This window comes from Balaenoptera musculus, chromosome 2, assembly GCF_009873245.2.
Source record: "Balaenoptera musculus isolate JJ_BM4_2016_0621 chromosome 2, mBalMus1.pri.v3, whole genome shotgun sequence".
Lineage (NCBI taxonomy): Eukaryota > Metazoa > Chordata > Mammalia > Artiodactyla > Balaenopteridae > Balaenoptera > Balaenoptera musculus.
The window spans coordinates 126,448,097-126,474,298 of record NC_045786.1 but is presented as its reverse complement, the minus strand read 5'-3'; the positions used below and the strand labels follow the sequence as shown (position 1 = coordinate 126,474,298).

The 26,202-nt window shown below is 39.8% G+C and overlaps 1 protein-coding gene across 4 annotated transcripts in view; it reads left to right on the top strand.

Moving 5' to 3' along the window:
• The window catches only part of NIN (ninein), a 105,760-nt gene that overhangs the window by 40,646 nt on the left and 38,912 nt on the right, over nucleotides 1-26,202 (top strand). For all 4 annotated transcript variants that reach the window (XM_036842353.1, XM_036842355.1, XM_036842352.1 and 1 more), the window contains 10 exons: nucleotides 11,221-11,260; nucleotides 12,898-13,088; nucleotides 16,915-17,061; nucleotides 17,544-17,711; nucleotides 18,207-18,343; nucleotides 18,664-18,804; nucleotides 19,056-19,230; nucleotides 21,798-21,908; nucleotides 22,284-22,373; nucleotides 25,688-25,826. In XM_036842353.1, the coding sequence (XP_036698248.1) occupies nucleotides 11,221-11,260; nucleotides 12,898-13,088; nucleotides 16,915-17,061; nucleotides 17,544-17,711; nucleotides 18,207-18,343; nucleotides 18,664-18,804; nucleotides 19,056-19,230; nucleotides 21,798-21,908; nucleotides 22,284-22,373; nucleotides 25,688-25,826 (1,339 nt within the window). The remainder of the gene's footprint in view (nucleotides 1-11,220; nucleotides 11,261-12,897; nucleotides 13,089-16,914; nucleotides 17,062-17,543; nucleotides 17,712-18,206; nucleotides 18,344-18,663; nucleotides 18,805-19,055; nucleotides 19,231-21,797; nucleotides 21,909-22,283; nucleotides 22,374-25,687; nucleotides 25,827-26,202) is intronic.

Here is a 26,202-nt window from a genome sequence, read left to right as displayed (position 1 = left end):
AATTGAATCTGCTCCCACCCACCTCCCACCCCACCGAAAAAGCAATTTAATAACAAACATTCAGCCACCCATGTGCTTACCTCTTCTTAAAGGAATAGGCCCTTGAGGGAGACGGGGGAAGAAGCATAGCAAAACATCTGGGTGGCAAACTCAATCTCCAGTTAAAGTGGTCTTGGAATGAAAAATGTAGCCCTTAGCATAAGCTTGCTTCTCCTTCTAGCAGGGCTGGTCTTAGCTGGATCTAGGCTTCTTACACAGGGCCATGGAGAAATGCTTGGGAACTCGTTACCCTTGGAGATGTTAAAATAAGTTATCCCTTACCTTGCCACTACTTGCCCTAAGAGTTCGTGTGAAATCACTTAAGCTGCTGTACCTGATGCCATTGGGTTAGGCTGTCTGAAGAATGCCTCTTTGGATGGCTGTGGTCACAGCCCCCAAGGCAGGTCTCAGACGACTGTCCTTGATCTTCCCACACTCTGCTAAGTTTAGGAGGCATTGGCACAGAGCAGCTTTCACCCTCCCGAAAGTGCCTGGACCTCCCACCAAGCGTGGTCTCTCCATCACAGGTCACAGTACAGGAGGACATGGCTGACTAGCAGAGTGGTACATACCAAGGGGACAGAAGTTTCCCTTTCTCCCCACCCCCAGGTCACAGGGAATTCATTTAGTGAGAATTCAGGGGCAGGCTGGCAAAAGAAATAGTGAAATTGTACCTATTTATATGGTATAAACAACATTTATAACAGTAAAGGAAATAAAATGGTTTCCCATATTCCCTCAACCAAGTATATATATATATATATTTATTGTCTCCGTTTCCTTCCAGTCTTTGTGTAATTGTATGAATGTTTTTTTCCAATGGTAATCATAGTGTTGATGACATTTTTGTTGCGGTCTTTCATTTAACATTTCATGTTTTTCATGCTCCTACATTGTTTTATAATTACACTTTTATCGACTACATTATGATGTATCATTATACTTTATGCCCCATTGTTGAATATTTAAATTGTTTTCAGTACTTTTACAAAAAGTGCTAAATGTACATATTTACATATATACTTTTTTTCTTTCTTTGATTTTATTGCCATCAGAAATCATATGAAACTGGATCAAACAGCATGAACATTTTCATGACTTTTGATACATAAAGCCATTTTCTTTACTAAAAGGGTAATATCCATTTACATTGTTACCAGTAACAAAAACAGGCCTATTTTAACTCATAACCTTGTTGGTAATAGGAGTTATATTCTTAAATACTTTGCTAATTTAATGGGAACAAAAAGATTCCTTGGTTTTAATTTATACTTCTTTGATTGCTGTTGAAATGAACCTTTCCCCATATCTGTTTAATTGTGTTGCCTCTTATGTGAATTGTCTGTTTGTATTCTTTGCATATCTGCTGGAGACTTGGCACTTTTCTTACAAATTTATATAAATAACTGGTACTCCCCAGGGTCACTCAAATTAATGCTTTAAGTTTGAACATGGTAATGAAAAAAACCTGCAAATATAAACTTAATATATACTACACAAACATGTGTCCAAGAAAAATAATATCAAATTTTATAGTGCTTATTAGGTGCCAGGCACAATTCTAAGCATTTTGCCCAGCTCTGTGAAATATGTACTACTTTATTCCCATTTTATAGATGGAGAAACTGAGGCAAAAGAGGTTAAGAAATTTATCCAAGCTTAACCCAGTAAGTAAGCCAGGATTCAGAGCCAGGCAGTCTGGCTTCCACCCTCAATCTCTTACTAGTTAGAGGTGAGAATCAGGGTAAGAGGGCAGCCGGGAAGAGTGGATCCGATAAGGCACCCAGTTGCATAGACTCATGAGATGTTGGAAACAGTATATTGGAGCCTCTTGCTCCTTTGAACTAATTAATTGCTCACTAGTTTCAAATGAATCAAGAAGTAAGTGAGCAAATATAAGAAATAAACTTTTCTGTAGCAAGATACATACCTTGTTGCTTTCTTACCAAGGATTTTTTGAAGGTATGTGTTTGCATTTTTCCAGCTGTGTATCCCAGCAGGGGCTTGTCCAGTGATACATATTTTCCTGCCATTTCTCATGTCAGCTTGTGCTGTTAAAAATCATCCCCTACTAGTAATTTGGTAGGTTTTATTTTGATGGTTCTTAGATGATAGAAACCTATTTTTTTTGTTTTTTTTTTTATTTTATTATTATTTTTTAATTGAAGTTTAGTTGACTTACAATGCTGCGCCGATCTCTGCTGTACAGCAAAGTGACTTAGTTATACACATACATTCTTTTTTTTAATATTCTTTTCCATTATGGTTTATCACAGGATATTAAATATAGTTCCCTGTGTTATACAGTAGGACCTTGTGGTTTATCCATCCTATATATAATAGTTTACATCTGCTAATCCCAAACTCCCAGTCCTTCCCTCCCCCTTTTTTATGGCTGAGTAGTATTCCATTGTGTATATGTACCACATCTTCTTTATCCATTCATCTGTCAATAGACATTTTGGTTGTTTTCATGTTTTGGCTGTTGTGAATAGTGCTGCTATGAACATAAGGGTGCATGTACCTTTTTGAATTATAGTTTTGTCTGGGTATATGCCCAGGAGTGGGATTGCTGGATCATATAGTAATTCTATTTTTAGTTTTCTGAGGAACCTCCACACAGTTTTCCATAGTGGCTGCACCAGCTTACATTCCCACCAATAGTGTAGGAGCGTTCTCTTTTCTCCACACTCTCTCTAGCATTCGTTATGTGTAGACTTTTTAATGATGGCCATTCTGACTGGTGTGAGGTGGTCATTGTAGTTTTGATTTCCATTTCTCTAATAATTAGTGATGGTGTGCATCTTTTCATGTGCCTACTGGCCATCTGCAGGTCTTCTTTGGAGAAATGTCTATTAAGGTCTTCGGCCCATTTTTCAGTTGGGTTGCTTTTCTGTTGTTGAGTTGTATGAGCTGTTTGTATATCTTGGAGATTAAGCCCTTCTCTGTTGCATCATTTGCAAATATTTTCTCTCATTTCATAGGTTGTCTTTTCGTTTTTGTTTTTGTTGTTGTTGTTGTTTTTATGGTTTCCTTTGCTGTGCAAAAGCCTGTAAGTTTGATTAGGTCCCATTTGTTTATTTTTGTTTTCATTTCTATTGCTCTGGGAGACTGACCTAAGAAAACATTGGTACAATTTATGTCAGAGAATATTTTGCCTATGCTCTCTTCTAAGAGTTTTATGGTGTCATGTTTTATGTTTAACTCTTTAAGCCACTTTGAGTTTATTTTTGTGGATGGTTTGAGGGTGTGTTCTAACTTCATTGATTTACATGTAGCTGTCCAACTTTCCCAGCACCACTATTTTATTTGTGTTAGGTAGACTGAATGGATTTCATTTTAGGGTGTTTCCAACTTATATACTGAATACTGAATTTTCACCATTTTGGGTGCCAAAGTAGTACGAGCATTTCAATCATTTGCTCTGTTGGGTGAGGAAATAAATGTGGAGGGACAGACAGGCAGGATGTTTTTTATTAGTGGAGCTTTATTGACTTAAAACTTTAAGAATAAAAACAGGAGGGGACCTTCAAGATGGTGGAGGAGTAAGACATGGAGATCACCTTCCTTCCCACAGACACATCAAAAATACATCTACATGTGGAACAATTCCTACAGAACACCTACTGAATGCTGGCAGAAGACCTCAGACTTCCCCAAAGGCAGGAAACTCCCCACATACCTGGCCACATGGCTGACAGGGTCTTGGTGCTCCGGCTGGGTGTCAGGCCAGAGCCTTGGAGGTGGGAGAGCCGAGTTCAGGACATTGGTCCACCAGAGACCTCCCGGCCCCATGTAATATCAAACAGCAAAAGCTCTCACAGAGATCTCCATCTCAACGCTAAGACCCAGCTCCACACAACAACCAGCAAGCTACAGTGCTGGACACCCTATGCCAAACAATAGCAAGACAGGAACACAGCCCCACTCATTAGCAGAGAGGCTGCCTAAAATCATAATAAATTCACAGACACCCCAAAACACACCACTGGAGGCGGTCCTGCCCACCAGAAATACAAGATCCAGTCTCATCCACCAGAACACAGGCATCAGTCCCCTCCACAAGAAAGCCTACACAACCCACTGAACCAACCTTACCCACTGGGGGCAGACACCAAAAACAACAGGAACTATGAACCTGCAGCCTGCGAAAAGGAGACCCCAAACACAGTAAGTTAAGCAAAATGAGAAGACAGAGAAATACACACTAGATGAAGGAGCAGGGTAAGAACTCACCAGACCAAACAAATGAAGAGGAAATAGGCAGCCTACCTTAAAAAGAATTCAGAGTAATGATAGTAAAGATGATCCAAAATCTTGGAAATAGAATGGACAAAATACAAGAAACGTTTAACAAGGACCTAGAAGAACTAAAGAGCAAACAAACAATGATGAACAACACAATAAATGAAATTTAAAATTCTCTAGGAGGAATCAATAGCAGAATAACTGAGGCAGAAGAATGGATAAGTGACCTAGAAGATAAAATAGTGGAAATAACTACTGCAGAGCAGAATAAAGAAAAAAGAATGAAAAGAATTGAGGACAGTCTCAGAGACCTCTGGGACAACCTTAAACGCACCAACATTCGAATTATAGGGGTCCCAGAAGAAGAAGAGAAAAAAAAAGGGACTGAGAAAGTATTTGAAGAGATTATAGTTGAAAACTTCCGTAATATAGGAAAGGAAATAGCCAATCAAGTCCAGGAAGCACAGAGAGTCCCATACAGGATAAATCCAAGGATAAACACGCCAAGACACATATTAATCAAACTATCAAAAATTAAATACAAAGGAAAAATATTAAAAGCAGCAAGGGTAAAGCAACAAATAACATAAAAGGGAATCCCCATAAGGTTAACAGCTGATCTTTCACAGAAACTCTGCAAGGCAGAAAGGAGTGGCAGGACATATTTAAAGTGATGAAAGGGAAAAATCTGCAACCAAGATTATTCTACCCAGCAAGGATCTCATTCAGATTCAACAGAGAAATTAAAACCTTTACAGACAAGCAAAAGCTAAGAGAACTCAGCACCACGAAACCAGCTTTACAACAAATGCTAAAGGAACTTCTCTAGGCAGGAAACACAAGAGAAGGAAAAGACCTACAATAACAAACCCAAAACAATTAAGAAAATGGTAATAGGAACATACATATCAATAACTACCTTAAATGTAAATGGATTAAATGCTCCAACCAAAAGACATAGACTGGCTGAATGGATACATAGACAAGACCCGTATATATGCTGTCTACAAGAAACCCACTTCAGACCTAGGGACACATACAGACTGAAAGTGAGGGGATGGAAAAAGATATCCCATGCAAATGGAAATCAAGAGAAAGGTGGTGTAGCAATTCTCATATCACAGAAAATAGACTTTAAAATAAAGATTATTACAGGAGACAAAGAAGGACACTACATAATGACCAAGGGATCAATCCAAGAAGAAGATATAACAATTGTAAATATTTATGCACCCAACATAGGAGCACCACAATTTATAAGGCAAATGCCAACAGCCATAAAAGGGGAAATCAACAGTAACACAATCATAGTAGGGCACTTTAACACCCCACCTTCACCAATGGACAGATCATCCAAATTGAAAATAAATAAGGAAACACAAGCTTTAAATGACACATTAAACGAGATGGACTTAATTGATATTTATAGGACATTCCATCCAAAAACAACAGAATACACTTTCTTCTCAAGTGCTCATGGGACATTCTCCAGGATAGACCATATCTTGGGTCACAAATCAAGCCTTGGTAAATTTAAGAAAATTGAAATCGTATGAAGTATCTTTTCCAACCACAGCACTATGAGACTAGCTACCGATTATGGGGGGAAAACTGTAAAAAATACAAACACATGGAAGCTAAACAATACGCTACTAAATAACCAAGAGATCACTGAAGAAATCAAAGAAGAAATAAAAAAATACCTAGAAACAAATGACAATGAAAACACGATGACCCAAAACCTATGGGATGCAGCAAAAGCAGTTCTAAGAGGGAAGTTTATAGCAATACAATTCTACCACAAGAAACAAGAAATGTCTCAAATAAACAACCTAACTTTAAACCTAAAGCAATTAGAGAAAGAAGAACCAAAAAACCCCCAAAGTTAGCAGAAGGAAAGAAATCATAAAGATCAGATCAGAAATAAATGAAAAAGAAACAAAAAAAATAGCAAAGATCAATAAAACTAAAAGCTAGTTCTTTAAGAAGATAAACAAAATTGATAAACCATTAGTCAGACTCATCAAGAAAAAAAGGGAGAAGACTCAAACCAATACAATTAGAAATGAAAAAGGAGAAGTAACACCTGACACTGCAGAAATACAAAGGGTCATGAGCGATTACTACAAGCAACTATATGCCAATAAAATGGACAACCTGGAAGAAATGGACAAATTCTTAGAAAAGCACAACCTTCCGAGACTGAACCAGGAAGAAATAGAAAATATAAACAGACCAATCACAAGCACTGAAATTGAAACTGTGATTAAAAATCTTCCAACAAACAAAAACCCAGGACCAGATGGCTTCACAGGCAAATTCTATCAAACATTTAGAGAAGAGCTAACACCTATCCTTCTCAAACTCTTCCAAAATATAGCAGAGGGAGGAACACTCCCAAACTCATTCTACGAGGCCACCATCATCCTGATACCAAAACCAGACACAGATGTCACAAAGAAAGAAAACTACAGGCCAATATCACTGATGAACATAGATGCAAAAATCCTCAACAAAATACTAGCAAACAGAATCCAACAGCACATTAAAAGGATCATACACCATGATCAAGTGGGGTTTATCCCAGGAATGCAAGGATTCTTCAGTATACGCAAATCAATCACTGTGATACACCATATTAACAAATTGAAGGAGAAAAACCATATATTCATCACAATAGATGCAGATAAAGCTTTCGACAAAATTCAACACTCATTTATGATAAAAACCCTCCAGAAAGTAGGCATAGACGGAACTTAACCTCAACATAATAATAAAGGCCGTATATGACAAACCCACAGCCAACATTGTTCTCAGTGGTGAAAAACTGAAACCATTTCCTCTAAGATCAGGAACAAGACAAGGTTGCCCACTCTCACCATTATTATTCAACATAGTTTTGGAAGTTTTAGCCCCAGCAGTCAGAGAAGAAAAAGAAATAAAAGGAATCCAAATCGGAAAAGAAGAAGTAAAACTGTCACTGTTTGCAGATGACATGATAGTATACATAGAGAATCCTAAAGATGCTACCAGAAAACTACTAGAGCTAATCAATGAGTCTGGTAGAGTTGCAGGATACAAAATTAATGCACAGAAATCTCTTGCATTCCTATACACTAGTGATGAAAAATCTGAAAGAGAAATTAAGGAAACACTCCCATTTACCATTGCAACAAACAGAATAAAATACCTAGGAATAAACCTACCTAAGGAGACAAAAGACCTGTATGCGCAAAACTATAAGACACTGATAAAGAAATTAAAGATGATACAAACAGATGGAGAGATATACTGTGTTCTTGGATTGGAAGAATCAATATTGTGAAAATGACTCTACTACCCAAAGCAATCTACAGATTCATTGCAATCCCTATCAAACTACCAATGGCATCTTTCACAGAACTAGAACAAAAAATTTCACAATTTGTATGGAAACACAAAAGACCATGAATAGCCAAAGCAATCTTGAGAAAGAAAAACGGAGCTGGAGGAATCAGGGTCCCGGACTTCAGACTATACTACAAAGCTACAGCAATCAAGACAGTATGGTACTGGCAAAAAAACCAGAAATATAGATCAGTGGAACAGGATAGAAAGCCCAGAGTTAAACCCACACACGTATGCTCACCTTATCTTTGATAAAGGAGGCAAGAATATACAATGGAGAAAAGACAGCCTCTTCGATAAGTGGTGCTGGGAAAACTGGACAGCTACATGTAAAAGAAGGAAATTAGAACACTCCCTAACACCATACACAAAAAATAAACTCAAAATGGATTAAAGACCTAAATGTAAGGCCAGACACTATCAAACTCTTAGAGGAAAACATAGACAGAACACTCTGTGACATAAATCACAGCAAGATCCTTTTTGACCCACCTCCTAGAGAAATTGAAATAAAAACAGAAATAAACAAATAGGACCTAATGAAACTTAAAAGCTTTTGCACAGCAAAGGAAACCATAAACAAGACGAAAAGACAACCCTCAGAATGGGAGAAAATATTTGCAAATGAAGCAACTGACAAAGGATTAATCTCCAAAATATACAAGCAGCTCATGCAGCTCAATATCAAAAAAACACACAACCTAATCCGAAAATGGGCAGAAGACCTAAACAGACATTTCTCCAAAGAAGATATACAGATTGCCAACAAACACATGAAAGGATGCTCAACATCACTAATCATTAGAGAAATGCAAATCAAAACTACAATGAGATATCACCTCACACCGTTCAGAATGGCTATCATCAAAAAATCTACAAACAATAAATGCTGGAGAGGGTGTGGATAAAAGGGAACCCTCTTGCCCTGTTGGTGGGAATGTAAATTGGTACAGCCACTATGGAGAACAGTATGGAGGTTCCTTAAGAAACTAAAAATAGAACTACCATATGACCCAGCAATCCCACTACTGGGCATATACCCTGAGAAAACCATAATTCAAAAAAGTCATGTACCACAATGTTCATTGCAGCTCTATTTACAATAGCCAGGATATGGAAGCAACCTAAGTGTCCATCGACAGATGAATGGATAAAGAAGATGTGGCACATATATACAATGGAATATTACTCACCCATAAAAAGAAATGAAATGGAGTTATTTGTAGTGAGGTGGAAGGACCTAGAGTTTGTCATACAGAGTGAAGTGAGTCAGAGAAAAGCAAATACTGTATGCTAACATGTATATATGGAATCTAAAAAATAAATGGTTCTGAAGAACCTAGGGGCAGGACAGGAATACAGACGCAGATGTAGAGAATGGAGTTGAGGACATGGGGAGGGGGAAGGGTAAGCTGGGACGAAGTGAGAGAGTAGCATTGACATATATACACTTCCAAATGTAAAACAGATAGCTAGTGGGAAGCAGCCACATAGCACAGGGAGATCAGCTCGGTGCTTTGTGACCACCTAGAGGGGTGGGATAGGGAGGATGGGAGGGAGGCTCAAGAGGGAGGAGATATGGGGATATATGTATACGTATAGCTGATTGACTTTGTTATACAGCAGAAACTAACACACCATTGTAAAGCAATTATACTCCAATAAAGATGTTAAAAAATAAAAATAAAAAAAGTAAAAACTATTGAATTCTGGCCAGAAACGATAGTAAGAAAATCTAGAGTGCTATTTCCTCCATTGCTCCCTCCCCACCCTCACACCTCATCCATCCATCAGGGTTGAGATATGTCTTTATGTGGAAATGTAGCCTGATAAACTTGTAATCACAAACAAGTAAAAAATCACACTGTGCCCCACTTCACCTTCCATAGATATACCATGTATATTAGTGACTTTCAGTTGTAATCTGAATGAGTTGTAGTGAGCTTATATATTTTGAATTATAGCCTTTTTAATGTCTCTCTGTGGCAAGAATAATTTATCTCAGCGCTGTCAGTTTGGGGTTTCAGCTTAGTGTGGCAAATTTTGGTGAACTCTTTGAATTGGTGGTATCTTCAGTATCTGAGTGAAATATGGAACTGTGAAATCCTGGTAGATAGTTGTCCTTCAGTTAACAGGAGAGCAACAAAATAGATGTGCCTAGGTTGCCTGAAAGAACTTTAACTCATATCAACTTGAACAAGCTACTGAAATATTTAACCTAAGAATTTTAGGTTGCACACTGTCTGCCATGAGGAATCTAGGCTCTGGAGATGGGAGTTAATTAGGCTTATTTTCCTGTTGAGTTCATTACAGGATCTAAGAAATCAGTTCACCTTGTACAGTTCAGCCACCATGGAGAGTAGGCTGGTTATTTGTTATCAAAGGCAGCTTCATTCATAAAGTTGGATCTTTGCTGAGACAGCAGCAGGTTTTAAAAGGGGGATACACCTTTTCTCAACAGAGTTTCCTGCCTGAGATGGTTGTAGAACCTACCAACAGGAGTGATTAGGAAGCTTACTGATGAGGCCGGAGACCACTGTGGACCTACTCGTTGCCAATGGTTGGAAGCAGACCTGTGCATGCTTGCCTGTGGAGCATGGGCTAGATTTTGGTTCTGACCTGTGCCCTGGGCTGGGTGCTTTTGTGCAGTACACAAACTACAACTGTATGCTGTGACTTGGAAAAGACCCAGTAGTAACACAGCACGATAAGGGGACAAAATGATCTAGTTCAGATCAATTTCACTGCTTTTAATGTAGTAATTTACTGGTAACGTACATTTTATTTAACTTGAGCTTTCTAGCCTACCTGCTTTGGGTTGCACCTCTATCTCCTCACTGTGCCAGAAACACACCAGGCTCACTCATTCTGGTCTCCACACGTCGGCAAATAGTAACTGCTCCTTTCTTTCCACCTGGCTGTCTCCAGCTTATCCCTCAGGTCTCAGTTAGACCTTGCTTCTTGCAGGAAGTCTACCCTGAGCTCACAAGGCTGAAGGATACCCCAGTTAGGTACCCCTTCTTGAACTCCCCCATAATAGCACTTACTACACTACAATATTGTACTCTCTGTTTTCTTGTCTGCATGTCTTTGTCAGCATATAAACTTCTTGAGCAAGAAATATGCTTCTCCTGTTCATCGTTGTATTCCAAAGATGTAGCGTAATACCTCACACCCATTAAACATTTATTGAAGAACAAATTCATAAATGCATGCGTACAAACTCCTGTTAGTTGATGGATTCTGAATATTTGCTTCAGCCTGATTTAATTGGTTGTGATAGGTTTTGCTGTTGAGTAAGTGATGTCACCTCACAAGTGTGAAAGGCAAATCCTTGGTGTGATGCTGCAGAAGGCTGTGGCGTGTTTCTTAGGAGTCTCCTCTTAATTGGCTTGTTGACTGAGGAGAGCCAACCTGGATGAATGCACTGAAGGGTCCCCAATCATGTGACTCACTCAGATGATGATTTCAGAGCCAGAGAGTGACCGGGTCTTGGAAGAACAGAATTAGTTCTAAAACACACTAATCTTCTCTTGCCTCCTCTAGCACTGGAAGACGCAGCGCAGCGAGGAGTACGAAGCAGAAGGTAGGAATTGAGTGTGCGTGGGGCCTGCCTGGGAAGGAGGGGCTGCCATTCACAGGGCGCTCTCCACACCCCCTTCCTGCATCCCTTGCCTTCTTACTAACAACCTTGCCTGCTGGAGGCCAACTAAGAACCTGAAGAACAACAGCAACAAAAAACTCATTCCCAGTTGATAGCTCATAGTTTTAAATCCTTGCATTTAGCATCATGCAAGATGTGGCAACTAAGAGGTAGAATTTCACTTATGGGTTAATTACTCTCTTACATAGACTTTCACATTAATCTATGAACAATCCAAAACTAAATAGTTACCTATTAAAATGTATCCCTTGACAGGGCTTCCCTGGTGGCGCAGCGGTTAAGAATCCGCCTGCCAGTGCAGGGGACACGGGTTCGAGCCCTGGTCCGGGAAGATCCCACATGGCGCGGAGCAACTAAGCCCGTGTGCCACGACTACTGAGCCTGCGCTCTAGAGCCCGTGCTCCGCAACAAGAGAAGCCACTGCAATGAGAAGCCTGCGCACCACAACCAAGAGTAGACCCCGCTCGCCGCAGCTAGAGAAAGCCCGCGCACACCAATGAAGATTCAACGCAGCCAAAAATAAATAAATTTATATTTAAAAAAATGTATCCCTTGACAAGTTTCAGATGTATTTAAGACGGATCAAAACACGTTGATCTTCTGGCCAGCAGATGGCACTGTGGTTCAGCTGACGGAACCTCAGCTCACTTCACAGCCTACCCTGGATTAACTGTACTTAAGTGTAATTACACGTTCTCTAGGTCTCCAACCTGTAAAGACACAGCGGTGATGGGCTTAATGTCTTTGATAAATAGTAGGGGTAGCACTAAATGCTCTTCTCAACTCTCTAAGGTTCTTCCAGGCACACACAATCTTGCCAGTAATTAGCTCATGTTTAAGTAATGACTTTACAGAATCTCTAATATGGAAGTACATTTTAACTAGAAGTGAACTTTTAATAGAGGATAAATAAATTTTTATTTTTAAATAAGTAGTTTGATCCTTAAATCTTCAGATAGAACTTATCCTTAATATACCAATAATTAATAACTTGCCCTGGCAAACATTTATTCTTTCAAGTTGGATTGCTTATAGGTCAGAATATTCGTATGTGTAAAGATTTGGAAACAGGCTAATCTTGACTTTTATAATCATTTTATGATATTTATCATGAAATTATTTCCTTCTCAGTAAAAGCAGAGCTTAGACTAGAAAGAAAGTGGAGATAATAAAGTCTGGTAGCTATAGCTGAGGTAGGGCATATAAAGCTCCTTAGAATGGCTCTCAACCAGCCTTCTCTTCCGATCACACCAAAGCCTAAGCCTGTGCATATTTTCCTTTGGAATAAAATAAGCCTAGAACCTTGGCATTACTGCACAGGAGATGGTATTTCTTACATAGGTATGACTGCCAGTGAACAAAAAAGTGTCTGTTGGCCCTAGCTGCAGCCTAAGAACCAATGGTTCCACTTCAGTTGAACTTCAGGATCAAATCAACTCAACATCAAATCAACATCTGTAGTCTCTTTCTTATAGCATTTATTTTTAAAAAGCACATTTTTCTTTGAGAATAGGCTCTCAGTTCCTTTAGGGACAACACACTGTATGCTTTTATTTTAGGCCAGTTAAGATTTTGGAACCCAGATGATTTGAATGCCTCACAAAGTGGGCCTTCCCCTCCCCAAGACTGGATAGAAGAGAAACTGCAGGAGGTTTGTGAAGATTTGGGGATCACCCGTGATGGTCACCTAAACCGAAAGAAGCTGATCTCCATCTGTGAGCAGTATGGTTTGCAGAATGTCGATGGTGAGGTAAGCCTTGCATCATATTTTTATTCAGGAATAGTAATCATGATAAATGCTAAACTGGCCACAGGCTAGGAATAGCCATATTTTGGTTTCCTGCAGCATGTTACAGAGACTCCATTCTCTTTTTTTTCCTGGAAAGTCAGCCATGAAGATCCTGTCTCTGAGGACCTCATGTTGTATTGTGGAAAAGAAAAACTGACAATAGCTGACACTTACTGAACCCATACTGTGTGCCCCTCACTGTGCTAAGCACATTACCCCACATTACTATCAGACACCAGTTCAGTGTAGCATGATGTCAGTCTATTTGTAGATGTGGCATTCACAGAGCAAAATGTGGGAAAGGTGTAGAGGAAGGACGAAGAGGGGAGTTCAGGAGATTTGAGTTGGGGGAATATTTTGAAGGCCAGGCTGATAAGTTTAGTTTTTTGGAGAGAAGATCCCAATATCATCCCTGGGTTCTTAAGCAGATTAAGTAATAATACATAGGAAAAACTTACTTGCTGAGGGTGGTCTGAACTTCTTTTATGGGGTATAGTGGTGTAAAGAGAGCCTTAGATTAGGAGACCAGCCAGGAGCCATCACAATAATCTGGTCATGAGGAAAGGGAAAAGGGTAGGTTGGTGGTTTTGAAAATGTACAACAGAAGAGTCCTGAAGGAGCCCCCAAAAGACTCTTGCTCGGTAAAATTCTGAACTTCACGTTTTCTAAAAAATTAAGAGGGGTGGCAGGACTGGGTGCATGAACAGCCATGAAACATAAGAATGTAATTAATTCCAAGATATGTCTTTCAAAGAGCTGAAAATAAGGATTGGAGGGATTTAGAGGTTAGGGCTACAGTTGTAGCTTTGGGAAACTTTGATTATAATGATATTTGAAACCATGTTATCTGCTTGCTCAGAGGATAAGTGGTATTATTTTCCTAAACCAGAAAGAGGTTTATTATCAAAAACTTCCAAGTAGTGTAGCTTGCAGAAAAGTTCTTTCCCCCCTTCTCCCTTGTGTATGTGACCATTGCATACCCTCTGACTAGATTTTAATGGCTCAGTCGTCATTTATTTTTCAGTGATGGCTGTTGAGTCATAAAATTAAATTCATCCTCCTAAATTATAAACCAGCGCAGTATGCAGAACCTTGGGTTGTTCTGCCAAGAAATATTGCGCAAACTTGGATTATTTATCTAAGAACAAATCTTGGAATAAACTTAGCCATTTGTGGGGAGTTGCATTTTTTTCTGTGGTGGAGATTCCAGAACCCAGGAAAAGCAGCAGCACATTAATTTTCTTCTGATGTGAGGATGAGTAAAGGATTGCTAATTGAATGTAGCTTTTACTTAGTGTTTTTCCTCCCCACCAAAATCATGAAACACTATAGTACTTTGTATTACTAGCTCTAGACCACAGCGGAGCTGAAAGTTCAAGATGATCTCATCAGCATACAACTTGGAATCCTAGAATTTTACAACTGAAAGCAATTTTAGATTTAGTCACCCCTCATTTTATAGATAAAGAAAGAGATCACTGCTGCCTGTTGCCATCATCATGAAGGGAAACTAGATTCACTGTCTTAAGGCTAAAACTAGTGCCCTGCTTTCCAGAAGCAAGGACGACTGTAGGGCAGGGATGGCAAACTATCACCCTAGCTGCCAAATATGACCCAAGGGCTATGTCGCCTACCCAATGTTTAAAAATTGAACTTTTTGCTATACTTTTTTAAATCAGGAGATTTTTCTAAAAATCAGAAGATTTGGCTCCATTTTGCTGGCAGTGAGAAGCAGCTAGCCCCTTTGGACAGGGCATGCACTCGTGTTCCATTCACTGGTTTAAAAGGCACTACTTTCTAATGTCTCAAGACCATCCTGCCTCATTTATTTCCATCACCTTCCTGGTCCCTCAGGGTATTTGTGATCCCTATTCTAGTGCATTATTTCCCAACTTACACATTGGGAAATCAACCATCCAAAGACCTGGCTGGTGATGGGGAGTAAGAATGTCCTCAGGGTTCTAGATTCAGCTCCTGCACAGACTGCAGGGGGTGCCCTAGTTGCCCACTGACTTGTATTCTTGTCAGCCCAGCCCTGCCCATCCACCCTCTTCTGAATCCACATCCCTTTATTCACTACTCCCCCATGTACAATAACTGCCGGGATTCACTTACTCCACCACTTCACGTGGATCAGGTGATGGGTGTTTAGGCAGTCAGGAAGCTGTGCATTGATTTGGCCAAGGTCACAGGGCCAACCCACGTGGAGCTAAGGTTAGAGCCAAAATATGCTGATTCACTTCAGTCAGCACACTTGGATTTTACTGTGACTTCTGGTTTGACAGTCCTGAAAGCCTGGTCCTCTAAGAAAGTGTTCTTTTGGTTGATAAGAACGAGACGGAGAAGCTAAGGGAGCTTGGCAACCTCAGAATTTTGCCCCAAATACCTTTCCATCTGTTTCATCATATGCTTCTCTGTTAGGAACTGTTGCTTCTTCCAAAGATTTCCACTCTTTAGAATGATTTTCTTGTTTCAGAGTCCTCTCCAAAGGAAGTGGTATAAAAACAAGAATAGAGACAGATGTTTCCTATTGGGTATGAATTGGAAAAAAAAAGCATTGGATAAAAGAAATGCCTCAGGCACTTAGATGAAGGATAAAGTCAACAAGTATGAGATGACAGGAGTCCTAGCAATAGTCCAGACTTACGAAATGAATATGGAAAATTTGAGGATTTGTTACAAAGAGGCCTTTGTTAGAATGGACCCAGGTGTAGGCTCAAATGCAACAAGAGTAAGTTTGTTGCTTGTTCTATTCCTTGCTACTCAGCAAACTGGGCATCACCTTGTTAGAAATGCAGAATCTTAGGCCCCACCCCCAGATTTAACTATATCAGAGTCTGCATTTTAACAGGATCCTCTGGTAATTTCTGTTTTGTACACTGGGGGCATGTCCTATAGAAAAATTTTAGCCCCCCAAATAAAGAGGAAGCTGAGTGTGAGGATGGAGGTCTTTGCCTTCCCTCCCTGTTTTGCGGTATCCATGATTCATGCTGCTTTTTCCCTTTTCCATTCCTCTGTTGAGCTAGGGAACAAACCAGCTCCTAGGCAAGCCTCTAGAAGGGACTGTATGTGATGAGGACTACTTGATTACTGTCGCAGGGTGCAAAGCAGTCAGGCAAAATTCCCTTCTCTTTACATCTCTTGGAACCCTTCTATTGCATACACATGAAATCCTTCCTATCCAATCCTCATTTCTCCCGTGCTAAAGCATTAAAAGAAATAAAGACCCCAAACACGCAGTGCTGTTCCAAGTAATGTTCTAAATCCCAAGTCATGGGTTTCAGACCCAAACTATTAGATCATTGCCATCTGTCCCAGACCCAATTCTGCCGTGCTAACGTACCAATTTCCAAAATTCAATATAAGCAAAATATCATGTGGAGTCACCATAATATAACGGCTTAATGAATGTCTAACTATCTTCTTTTGTTACAACACTGGGAAGCTATATCTTTATATTTTTAAGTAAGTCTTTAATTCGCAAGAATAACGTGTAGTAACATTAAAGATTACCCGTTCTAACAGTATGAGCAAAAGAGAAAACAGTTAAATGCTAAATTGCATAAAATTATGAAGATGTTGAAAATGAATTTTATTTAGTTTATGTGAGGGGGAAGGACATTACTAGAAAGGAAGAAATTCAGTCAAGTGAGAATAAAGGGACATGTTATATTTCTGGAGTCCTGGGATCAAGAGTGGTGCCAATTTCTGTTGGCTGGAAGTATACTTTGGGCCTTGTGGGGTTTTTTGAGTGAAATAGTTAAAATATATGGTTACCCTTTTCTAGATGCTTGAAGAAGTCTTCCATAATCTTGATCCTGATGGTACGATGAGTGTAGAAGATTTTTTCTACGGCTTGTTCAAAAATGGAAAATCCCTTACCCCATCAGCATCTACCCCATATAGACAATTGAAAAGGCACCTCTCCATGCAGGTAAGAAACAAATAGGAAGTGGTTTCTTTGTGAGTAGAAGTTAAAATCCATTTGAATAATTTCTAATGTATTCAACTGCTGTCTGAAGAAAAATACTGAGGAGAAAGAGAGGCAAAAGAAGAGTAGTAAAGAAAGACTGAACCATTGGGGAAGGAAAAGTTGGGTTTGAGAAATGACCATAAATTACAGTAGGAAGACCACTAATTATGCCCCTTCGTGTTAGCTGTAGGTCAGAAGAAACCTGGTGTTAAGTAGAGACACATTTCATCTATATGAAGGAACTCTCGGCCAGGTCAACTGTTGATAAGCTTTGCATTCTAGGCTGACTTAGGAAAGGGAGATCAAAGGGGCTGCGTGACTCTTTATCCTATAAATTAGAGAAACATGCCTTCTGCTCCTCGTGGTCAGGACTGACCAGTTTTGGTCTTGACCAACACCATGTTGCAATGCCTGAGCTTGCTCAAGTCTCTTTCTTCTTCCAGTCTTTCGATGAGAGTGGACGACGGACCACAACCCCGTCTGCGATGACAAGTACCATTGGCTTTCGGGTCTTCTCCTGCCTGGATGATGGGATGGGCTATGCATCAGTGGAGAGAATACTTGACACCTGGCATGAAGAGGGCATTGAGAACAGCCAGGAGATCCTGAAGGTGTGGCAGCTAAAATGAGAGAAAAATGACGAATTGGGGCAGGGTTGAAAAATTCCATTTTTTTGAAACTGTGATTTGATTCGATTTCTCCTTAATGATTCTTCTATTCACAAGATCTCAGACGTAAGAGGTAACTTTTCCTACCCACTTTCACCAGGATTATTGATAACTTCTTTCCATGTTTTTAACCCCTAAATTATTGATAAGAAATTTCTTAGCTGATCTCTGGTTGGTAAAGATTAGAGTTTTACCGTCGTGTTTATTTACAGTGCCAGATAGCATTTTTTAAAAACATGCAAATAATCACGTTATGTTTTTCTTAGAGAGAGCTTAGTTACGCTGTGGATTGAATATTGTTCCTAAGCAATCACTAAAGAAATGTAAGCATCCAACCTGTAGACTGTAAATTCAGTTCTGTGAGTTTGTATAACCTTCACATTTTCTGCTTTCCCAGGATAGAACTTGTGATTGTCTTGAACTTGTTCTGATTTCTAGGCCTTGGATTTCAGCCTTGATGGAAATGTTAATTTGACAGAACTGACGCTGGCTCTTGAAAATGAACTTTTGGTTACCAAGAACAGCATTCACCAGGCGGCTCTGGCCAGCTTTAAGGCTGAGATCCGGCATTTGCTGTGAGTTAAGCAGAAGGTTCACCTGCTCTATTCCCTTTCCTACTTGTTGAGCAAGTCATTCAGATGCCTGTGGTGTACATTCTTCCATCCTGTACGCAGATGTGGCTAATCTCCTATCATCTCACTTCTGTGAAAATGAGGTAGAGCTTAGATTTGCATGTAGTCTTTTGAAGAGGGCTGTGGTATGTCTGTGTGTTTTTGAAGGGTTTTGGTTGTCTTGGTTTTGTTTTTGTATCGAAGCAAGCCAGATGAGAGCTTTTTGGGGTCTACTTGTTGCTTAGAAACAGTTTCCCTCATACTTGGTTTCTTTCTGATTCTAGGGAGCAAGTTGATCAAGTGGTCAGAGAAAAAGAGAAGCTACGGTCAGATCTGGAAAAAGCTGAGAAGCTCAAGTCTCTAATGGCCTCAGAGGTGGACGATCACCACGCAGCCATAGAGCGGCGGAATGAGTACAACCTCAGGTACGACTGGCTGGGCCAGGACCCTCCTTTCCCACCACCCTGGCCTAGGGCAGTGGGGCTCAGCCTGCCTGCCCGCTTGGCCACACCTGGCGGGAGTGACTTAGGTGTGGCCAAGCCTCAAGGAAAGCAGGATTCACTAGACACTTTCTCAAGGAGCTTCCCATCTCTGTGACTCTGTGTTTCCATTTTTGGTGGATCCACATAGGGACCTCTGAGGGATTTGATAGCTTGTCAGTCTTTCCTCCTCACAGGAAACTGGATGAAGAGTACAAGGAACGAATAGCGGCCTTAAAGAATGAGCTTCGAAAGGAGAGAGAACAGATCCTACAACAGGTGGGCAAGCAGCGTTTGGAACTTGAGCAGGAAATTGAAAAGGCAAAAACAGAAGAGAATTACACCCGGGACCGCCTTGCCCTCTCTTTAAAGGTAATTATCCTGTTGGTTGTACAGTCTGTGTCCCTGCTGGGAATACACATGGGAAACCACAGCTCTGTAAGAGGACAGACAGGTCTACACGGGGCTCATAAGTCTGCCCAGCTGGGTCATGACCGGACATGGTAGAGCCCCCACTGAGCTAGATTTCAGGGATGTCTAGGCTTCTGGTTTGCCAACAGCGTATCTTGTTCTTACCCCCTGAAGTTGCACTGGGTCCTCAGGGCTGTTTGGCTCCTGGTTGATGGTCTCTTCCTTCCTTGCACTCCCCCTTCCTCATTCTTAGCAGATGACTTTATTTCCTGCCACACAGAGGCCATCAGCTTTGTTTCTTTGCTTCCAAATGTACCTTTTCCCTTATACATCCTCCTCTCCTTCCCTGTGCCTCAGTAGAGGAAGTGATCCTTCTCTTTATTGGACTCTAACACCAGATAATATGGTACAGTGTTATCTAGAGATAAAGGGTGGGCGGGGTAGGGGGGTCTGGCCTCAAGACTGCCTGGTTCCAATCTGGATACCACTACTTACAGAAAACCTTGATCAAGTTACTCAAACCTGTTTCCTAATGCACAAAAGAGGCACCATCGTAATACCTACCCCATAGCATTGATATGGAGATTAAATGAGTTGCTACATATACAGTATCTAGAAGGCAATAAGTACCTATGGAATATTCACTACTGTTGAAGTTATAAAAGGTTCCTGAAACTCCACACATCAAAAACTGAGCTAATTCTCACTCCCTAACCATCAGACTGCTTCCTCTCTGGAATTTTCTCCCTAATCTACATCACCACCTGTGCTGAAAGTCATAGAAGCTAAAGTCCTCGGTCATCCTTGATTATCAGTTTCTGAGTCCCGTTGATGCTCTGAAATGCTTCTCAGATTTATCCCATCTCTCCATTTCCACAGCCTCTGAATAGGTTCACAATTCATCATGATTTCTCAGCTGACCTATGGGCATCCTTTTTTCCATCTATCCAACCTCCATATTGTCACCGGAGTTACCTTACTTAAGAACACTTAAAATCATGCTGTTCCCTCTGTAAAAGTGCAATATGGCAGCACTGAAGGGCCCTGAAAGGGGGCTTGTCCTCATGCCTTTCTAACTTCAGATCCTGCCAGCAACCCCCAGGGCCATGCCCTCAACCCTGCTGCACCTGCCATCAGCTGTCCCAGTTCCTCAGTAAGCTTTTAGGCTCCTTCACTGCTTTCTCCAACACTGCAGGCCAAACTACTTTTTCATTCCCATGACACTTTTTTTTTTCTTGCCAGAAGATAGCATAGTTTCTATCACATCATAGATAATTGTATCCATATCTGCCTCCCCTGCCACGGTCCCGATTGTGTGTTCCCTGTGGTCAGCAACAGAAGCTGATTTGTCAGTTTCCAGAGCACCAACACAGGCCCAATACACAGAAACTGCTCCTGATTGTTTTAACATCTAAATTTAGACACACTTTGGAAGATTAGAGTTGTAGAACTGGCATTTTGGGGAAAGGTAGTATCCTTTAAAAACACTTCAAGCACATTCTTTTTCACTCCATGTTACTGTGTGAGGGTGTGAATAAGAATGTATTTAAAATATATTGGCTCTATATTCTTTTGGCAAAATATACTTTGAAAATAATGTTCTTCCAATTATCCTTTAGCATTGGAATAGAAAATATGTCAAATGGCACATCCATGTGGTTTTATTTTTTTGACAAATGTGGGTGGAAATCTTACAAGTGTTTTATATACAGAAAAACCCCACCTTTTGTGGACTTTGGTTGATATGTTATTTTACTATAATAATTAAAAATACAAATTATGAAAAACCTGTATGTATAGCTTTTACATCTTTAAACCAAAATAAAATTGTAAATTAAATATAATATATCTATATCATCATTAAATGAAAATTGTTAGAGCTATCCTACTTTTTATAGGTTTTCTGAGTTCTCTTTTGTTGTCAGATGAACAAGGTATTCTGCAACCAGTCTTTCATCTGACAGTTTATTGAGAATGTTTTTCACGTCATTAAATTTTCTACTGCAATGCTGTCGAATAGAAATACAATGCAAGCCATATATGTAATTTCAGATTTTCAAACAGGCACATTAAAAGGTAAAAAGAAACAGGTGAATTTAATTTAAAATCATTTTTATTTAATCTAATATCTCCAAAACAGTATCTTTTTGACTTGTAATTCATCTACAAAAATTATTACTGAGTTTTTTGCATTTTTGTTCTAACTCTTCAAAATCTGGTGAATATTTTATATTCACAGCACATCTCAGTGTGTACTATATACATTTCAAGTGCTCAATAGTTACCTGTGACTGCTGGTGGCCACTGTTGGGCAGCATGCTTCTGTAGGATCAAGAAAAAGAGGAGGCATGCTTTGAGGTTATAAGATAGATATCAGTTTTTTAATATTTATTTTCTGCTCTAATGTACTGAAACTTTCAAGATGAACACATTTTCTCAATCTAGAGCATTGATTTATGCATGCTATAAAATGGTACAACAGTTTATTTCTTAATCTGTGCCCACTTAATTTCCCCAAATTTCTTCAGGAAAATGGTCGTCTAGAAAACGAGCTTCTGGAAAATGCAGAGAAGTTGGCAGAGTATGAGAATCTGACAAACAAACTTCAGCGAAATTTGGAAAATGTTTTGGCAGAAAAGGTAAGTGTGTTTAAATTTGATTTCCTGATATGTAGCCCCAAAGTGTAGTTCCCTCAAAAGAGCAGAAGCTATGCCACCAAGAAAATTTCTATTATGGAATTATTTATGTGACTAAAGGAAGCTGTCATTTTTGCAGGGATTTAATTTACACGAGGGAAACACGGCGTGGCACTGAGAAACAATCTCTGCTTTGACTGAACACATCACTCTAGAATCTTCTCCCCATCATCTAATTGATGGTGTTTCTGCTTAAATGTCACATTCCTTTCATACTCCAGACACTGGGTGAACACCAGAAACTTGGGCCTTTGGTACATTATAGGTCAAAGAAGGACACTTGGAAAAAATGACAACTTTGCCCTTTTCATTTTCTAGTTTGGTGACCTTGATCCCAGCAGTGCTGAATTCTTTTTGCAAGAAGAAAGGCTGACACAGATGAGAAATGAATACGAGCAGCAGTGCAGGGTGAGTGACTGAAGAGAACTTAGAGGAGGGGTACCTGGGTTCAAATATCGCTTCACCGTTTACTAGCTGTGTGACCATGAGCACATCACTTAATCCGCGGGTGTTTCAATTCCTCACCTACAAGACAGCAAAAATAAGAGTACCCACCAGATGAGGTTGTTGTGGAGAGTCAATGAGTAAATATACGTAAAGTGCTTAGAACAGAGCCTGAGACACAGAAAGCACTTAACCTAAGTGCTAGTTGTTAATGTTATTGTTTAGTATCCTGAAATACGAGAGAATCACGCAAACTGCATTTGTCTGCTTTATCTGGGTCGGAAATTGCTAGTAATTAGAGGAAAATAAAGTTTTATTCTAAGAGAAGGAAAATGTGATCATGTTGATGTGATTATTCCGAAACTAGTCTTTCCTGAGCGATCAACGCAGGCTGATATAATTTGCTTTTGTTCTGTGGGGTTTTTTCCTGAATACAGTCCTTACTTTATTTACAAAATGCAAATGGAGCAGAAACCACTCAAGTCTTTAAGTAGTAAGTCATTACAAACTCCTACCAGAGGACACAAAAACATCCTTATAAATAATAGGAATCTTTGATTTTTTTAAAAAAGTAACTCTCCTAAGCTCAGGAATTTGGGGTTGTTTTTTCCTTAAGCCACAGACACTTGTTTATTTTAACAAGGTAAGCATAACTGAGTTCTAACTGCTTTAGATGAACATTGTACTTGGGCAAAAATGAAGAAAACAATCACCTCCTTATGAGGTTGCTCATAGCCTGCCTTCTCAGGAAATATACATGCACACTTTGAGAAAAGAAATGAAACATTTATGGCACCCTTATAAATAAGTTATGGCTCTTGACTCTAATCAAGTAGAGGTGTTTTCTCCTACGCTTTTAGTTATTTCATCAGTAAAATCTGTCAGCTCTACCTCCAAAAATTCCCCAAATTTGTCCACTTATTTTTTTAAACAGCTTTTCATAACCATACAATTCACCCATTTAAGGTATATAATTCAGTCTCTTTTAGTATATTCACAGAATTGTGCAACCATTACCATAATAAATTTTAGAACATTTTCATCACCCAAAAGGAAACTACCACTCCACCTAACTGTAATCTCTCACATGACCCCCAGCCCTATACAACTAATAATCTACTTGCTGTCTCTTTGGTTTTGCCTGTTCTTTACATTTCCTTTAAATGGAATTATACAATATGTCATCCTTTGTGACTGGCTTCCTTCATTTGGCATAACGTTTTCAAGGTTCATCCATACTGTAGCATGTATCAGTACTTCATTTCTTTCCATTGCCGAATAATATTCCATTATATAGCTATACCACATTTTATTTATCCATTCATTAGTTGATGGACATTGGGTTATCTCGAATATTGTGAATAATGCTGCTGTGAACACTTGTGTGCAAGTTTTGTTTTGTTTTGTTTTGTTTTTTTTAAACAGAAACAGACTCACAGACTTAGAGAACAAACTTATGGTTACCAGCAGGGAAGGGTGGGAAGGAGGGATAGACTGGGAGTTTGGGATTGACACGTACACACTGGTTTATTTATTTATTTATTTATTTTGGCTGCTTTGTTGCTGTGCGCGGGCTTTCTCTAGTTGTGGTGAGTGGGGGCTACTCTTCATTGCGGTGCGTGGGCTTCTCATTGAGGTGGCTTTTCTTGTTGTGGAGCACGGGCTCCAGGCACACGGGCTTCACTAGCTGCAGCACACGGGCTCAGTAGTTGCGGCACACAGGCCCTAGAGCGTGCAGGCTTCAGTAGTTGAGGTGCATGGGCTCAGTATTTGCGGCGTGTGGGCTCAGTAGTTGCGGCGTGAGGGCTCTAGGGTGCGCGGGCTTCAGTAGTTGTGGCATGTGGGCTCAGTAGTTGTGGCTCATGGGCTCTAGAGCGCAGGCTCAGTAGTTGTGCACGGGCTTAGTTTCTCCGTGGCATGTGGGATCTTCCCAGACCAGGGGTCGAACCCGTGTCCCCTGCATTGGCAGGCGAATTCTTAACCACTGTGCCACCAGGGAAGTCCTGTGTGCAAGTTTTTGTGTGGACATATGCTTTCATTTCTCTTGGGTATGTACCTAGGAGTGGAATTGGTGGGTCATATGATCACTGTATGTTTAACCTTTTGAGGAAGTGCCAAATTTTTTCCAAGATGTTTGCACCATTTTACATTCCCATCAGTATGAGAGTTGCAACTTCTCCACATCCTTGCCAACAGTTGTTATTATATGTCTTTTTTTTTAATATCTTTATTGGAGTATAATTGCTTTATAGTGTTGTATTAGTTTCTGCTGTACCACAAACAAAGTGAATCAGCTATACGTATATATATGCAATCCCACCACTGGGCATATACCCTGAGAAAACCATAATTCAAAAAGAGTCATGTACCACAATGTTGATTGCAGCTCTATTTACAATAACCAGGACATGGAAGCAACCTAAATGTCCATTGACAGATGAATGGATAAAGAAGATGTGGCACATATATACAGTGGAATATTACTCAGCCATAAAAAGGAATGAAATTGAGTTATTTGTAGTGAGGTGGATGGACCTAGAGTCTGTCATACAGAGTCAAGTAAGTCAGACAGAGAAAAACAAATATTGTATGCTAATGCACATACATGGAATCTAAAAAAACGGTACTGATGAACCTAGTGGCAGGGCAGGAAAAAAGACACAGATGTAGAAAACGGACTTGAGGACACGTGGGGGAGGGTAAGCTGGGACGAAGTGCGAGAGTAGCATTGACATATATACACTACCAAATGTAAAAAGGTGGCTAGTGGGAAGCTGCTGCATAGCACAGGGAGATCAGCTCGATGCTTTGTGAGGACCTAGAGGGGTGGGATGGGGGGGAGGCTCACGAGGGAGGGGATATGGGGATATATGTATGTCTTTTTTATTTTAGCCATCCTAGTGGGTATTAAGTGGTATCTCATTGTGAGTTTGATTTGCATTTCCCTGATGGCTAATAACATTGAGTATCTTTTCATTTGCTTATCTTCTTTGGAGAAATGTCTCTTCAGATCCTTTGCTGAATATTTAAATGTGTTATTTGTCTTTTTATTATTAAGTTGTAATAGTTCTTTATATATTCTACAATCAAGTCCCTTATCAGATATATAATTTACAAAAACTTTTTTCCCATTCTGTGGGTTGTGTTTTTACTTTCTTGTTGGTATCCTTTGAAGCACAAGTTTTTAATTTTGATGATATACAGTTTATTTATTTTTCCTTTTGTTGCTTGTGTTTTCGACATCACGTCTAAGACTTGTATTGGTTTTTAAACTCCAGCTATTACAAGACCAAGTAGATGAACTCCAGTCTGAGCTGGAAGAATATCGTGCACAAGGCAAAGTGTTCAGACTTCCCTTGAAGAACTCACCGTCAGAAGAACTTGATATGAACAGTGGTTGTGTCGAGCCTGACCAGGGTAAGCCATTCAGACACCATCTTTTCAGAGTCTCTGCCTTTGACTTTTGTTTTTAAAACCATGGTTGAATGTAGAATTGCAAAATGTTGGCAATCCCACCCCCCACCCAAAAAAAGACTTTGGCAGTGCTATTTTCTTGAGCTGTTTCACTTGTGGTCTTTTTTTTTCATTTGTCCTTGAAGTCTTTATGAGAATATTTCCATGTGATTTTTATATGCATCAACAAAGAAATGGAAAAATAAAACCACAAGGATATTTGCTTCGTTTAAAAAAAAAAAAAACTGGCCACAAGTCTGAGAATCCAGGCCTTGGGAGTGTTAGAATTCAGTCACTGAGTTATTGCTGAATCCTCCCTTTCTAAAAGAGTGCCTAACTG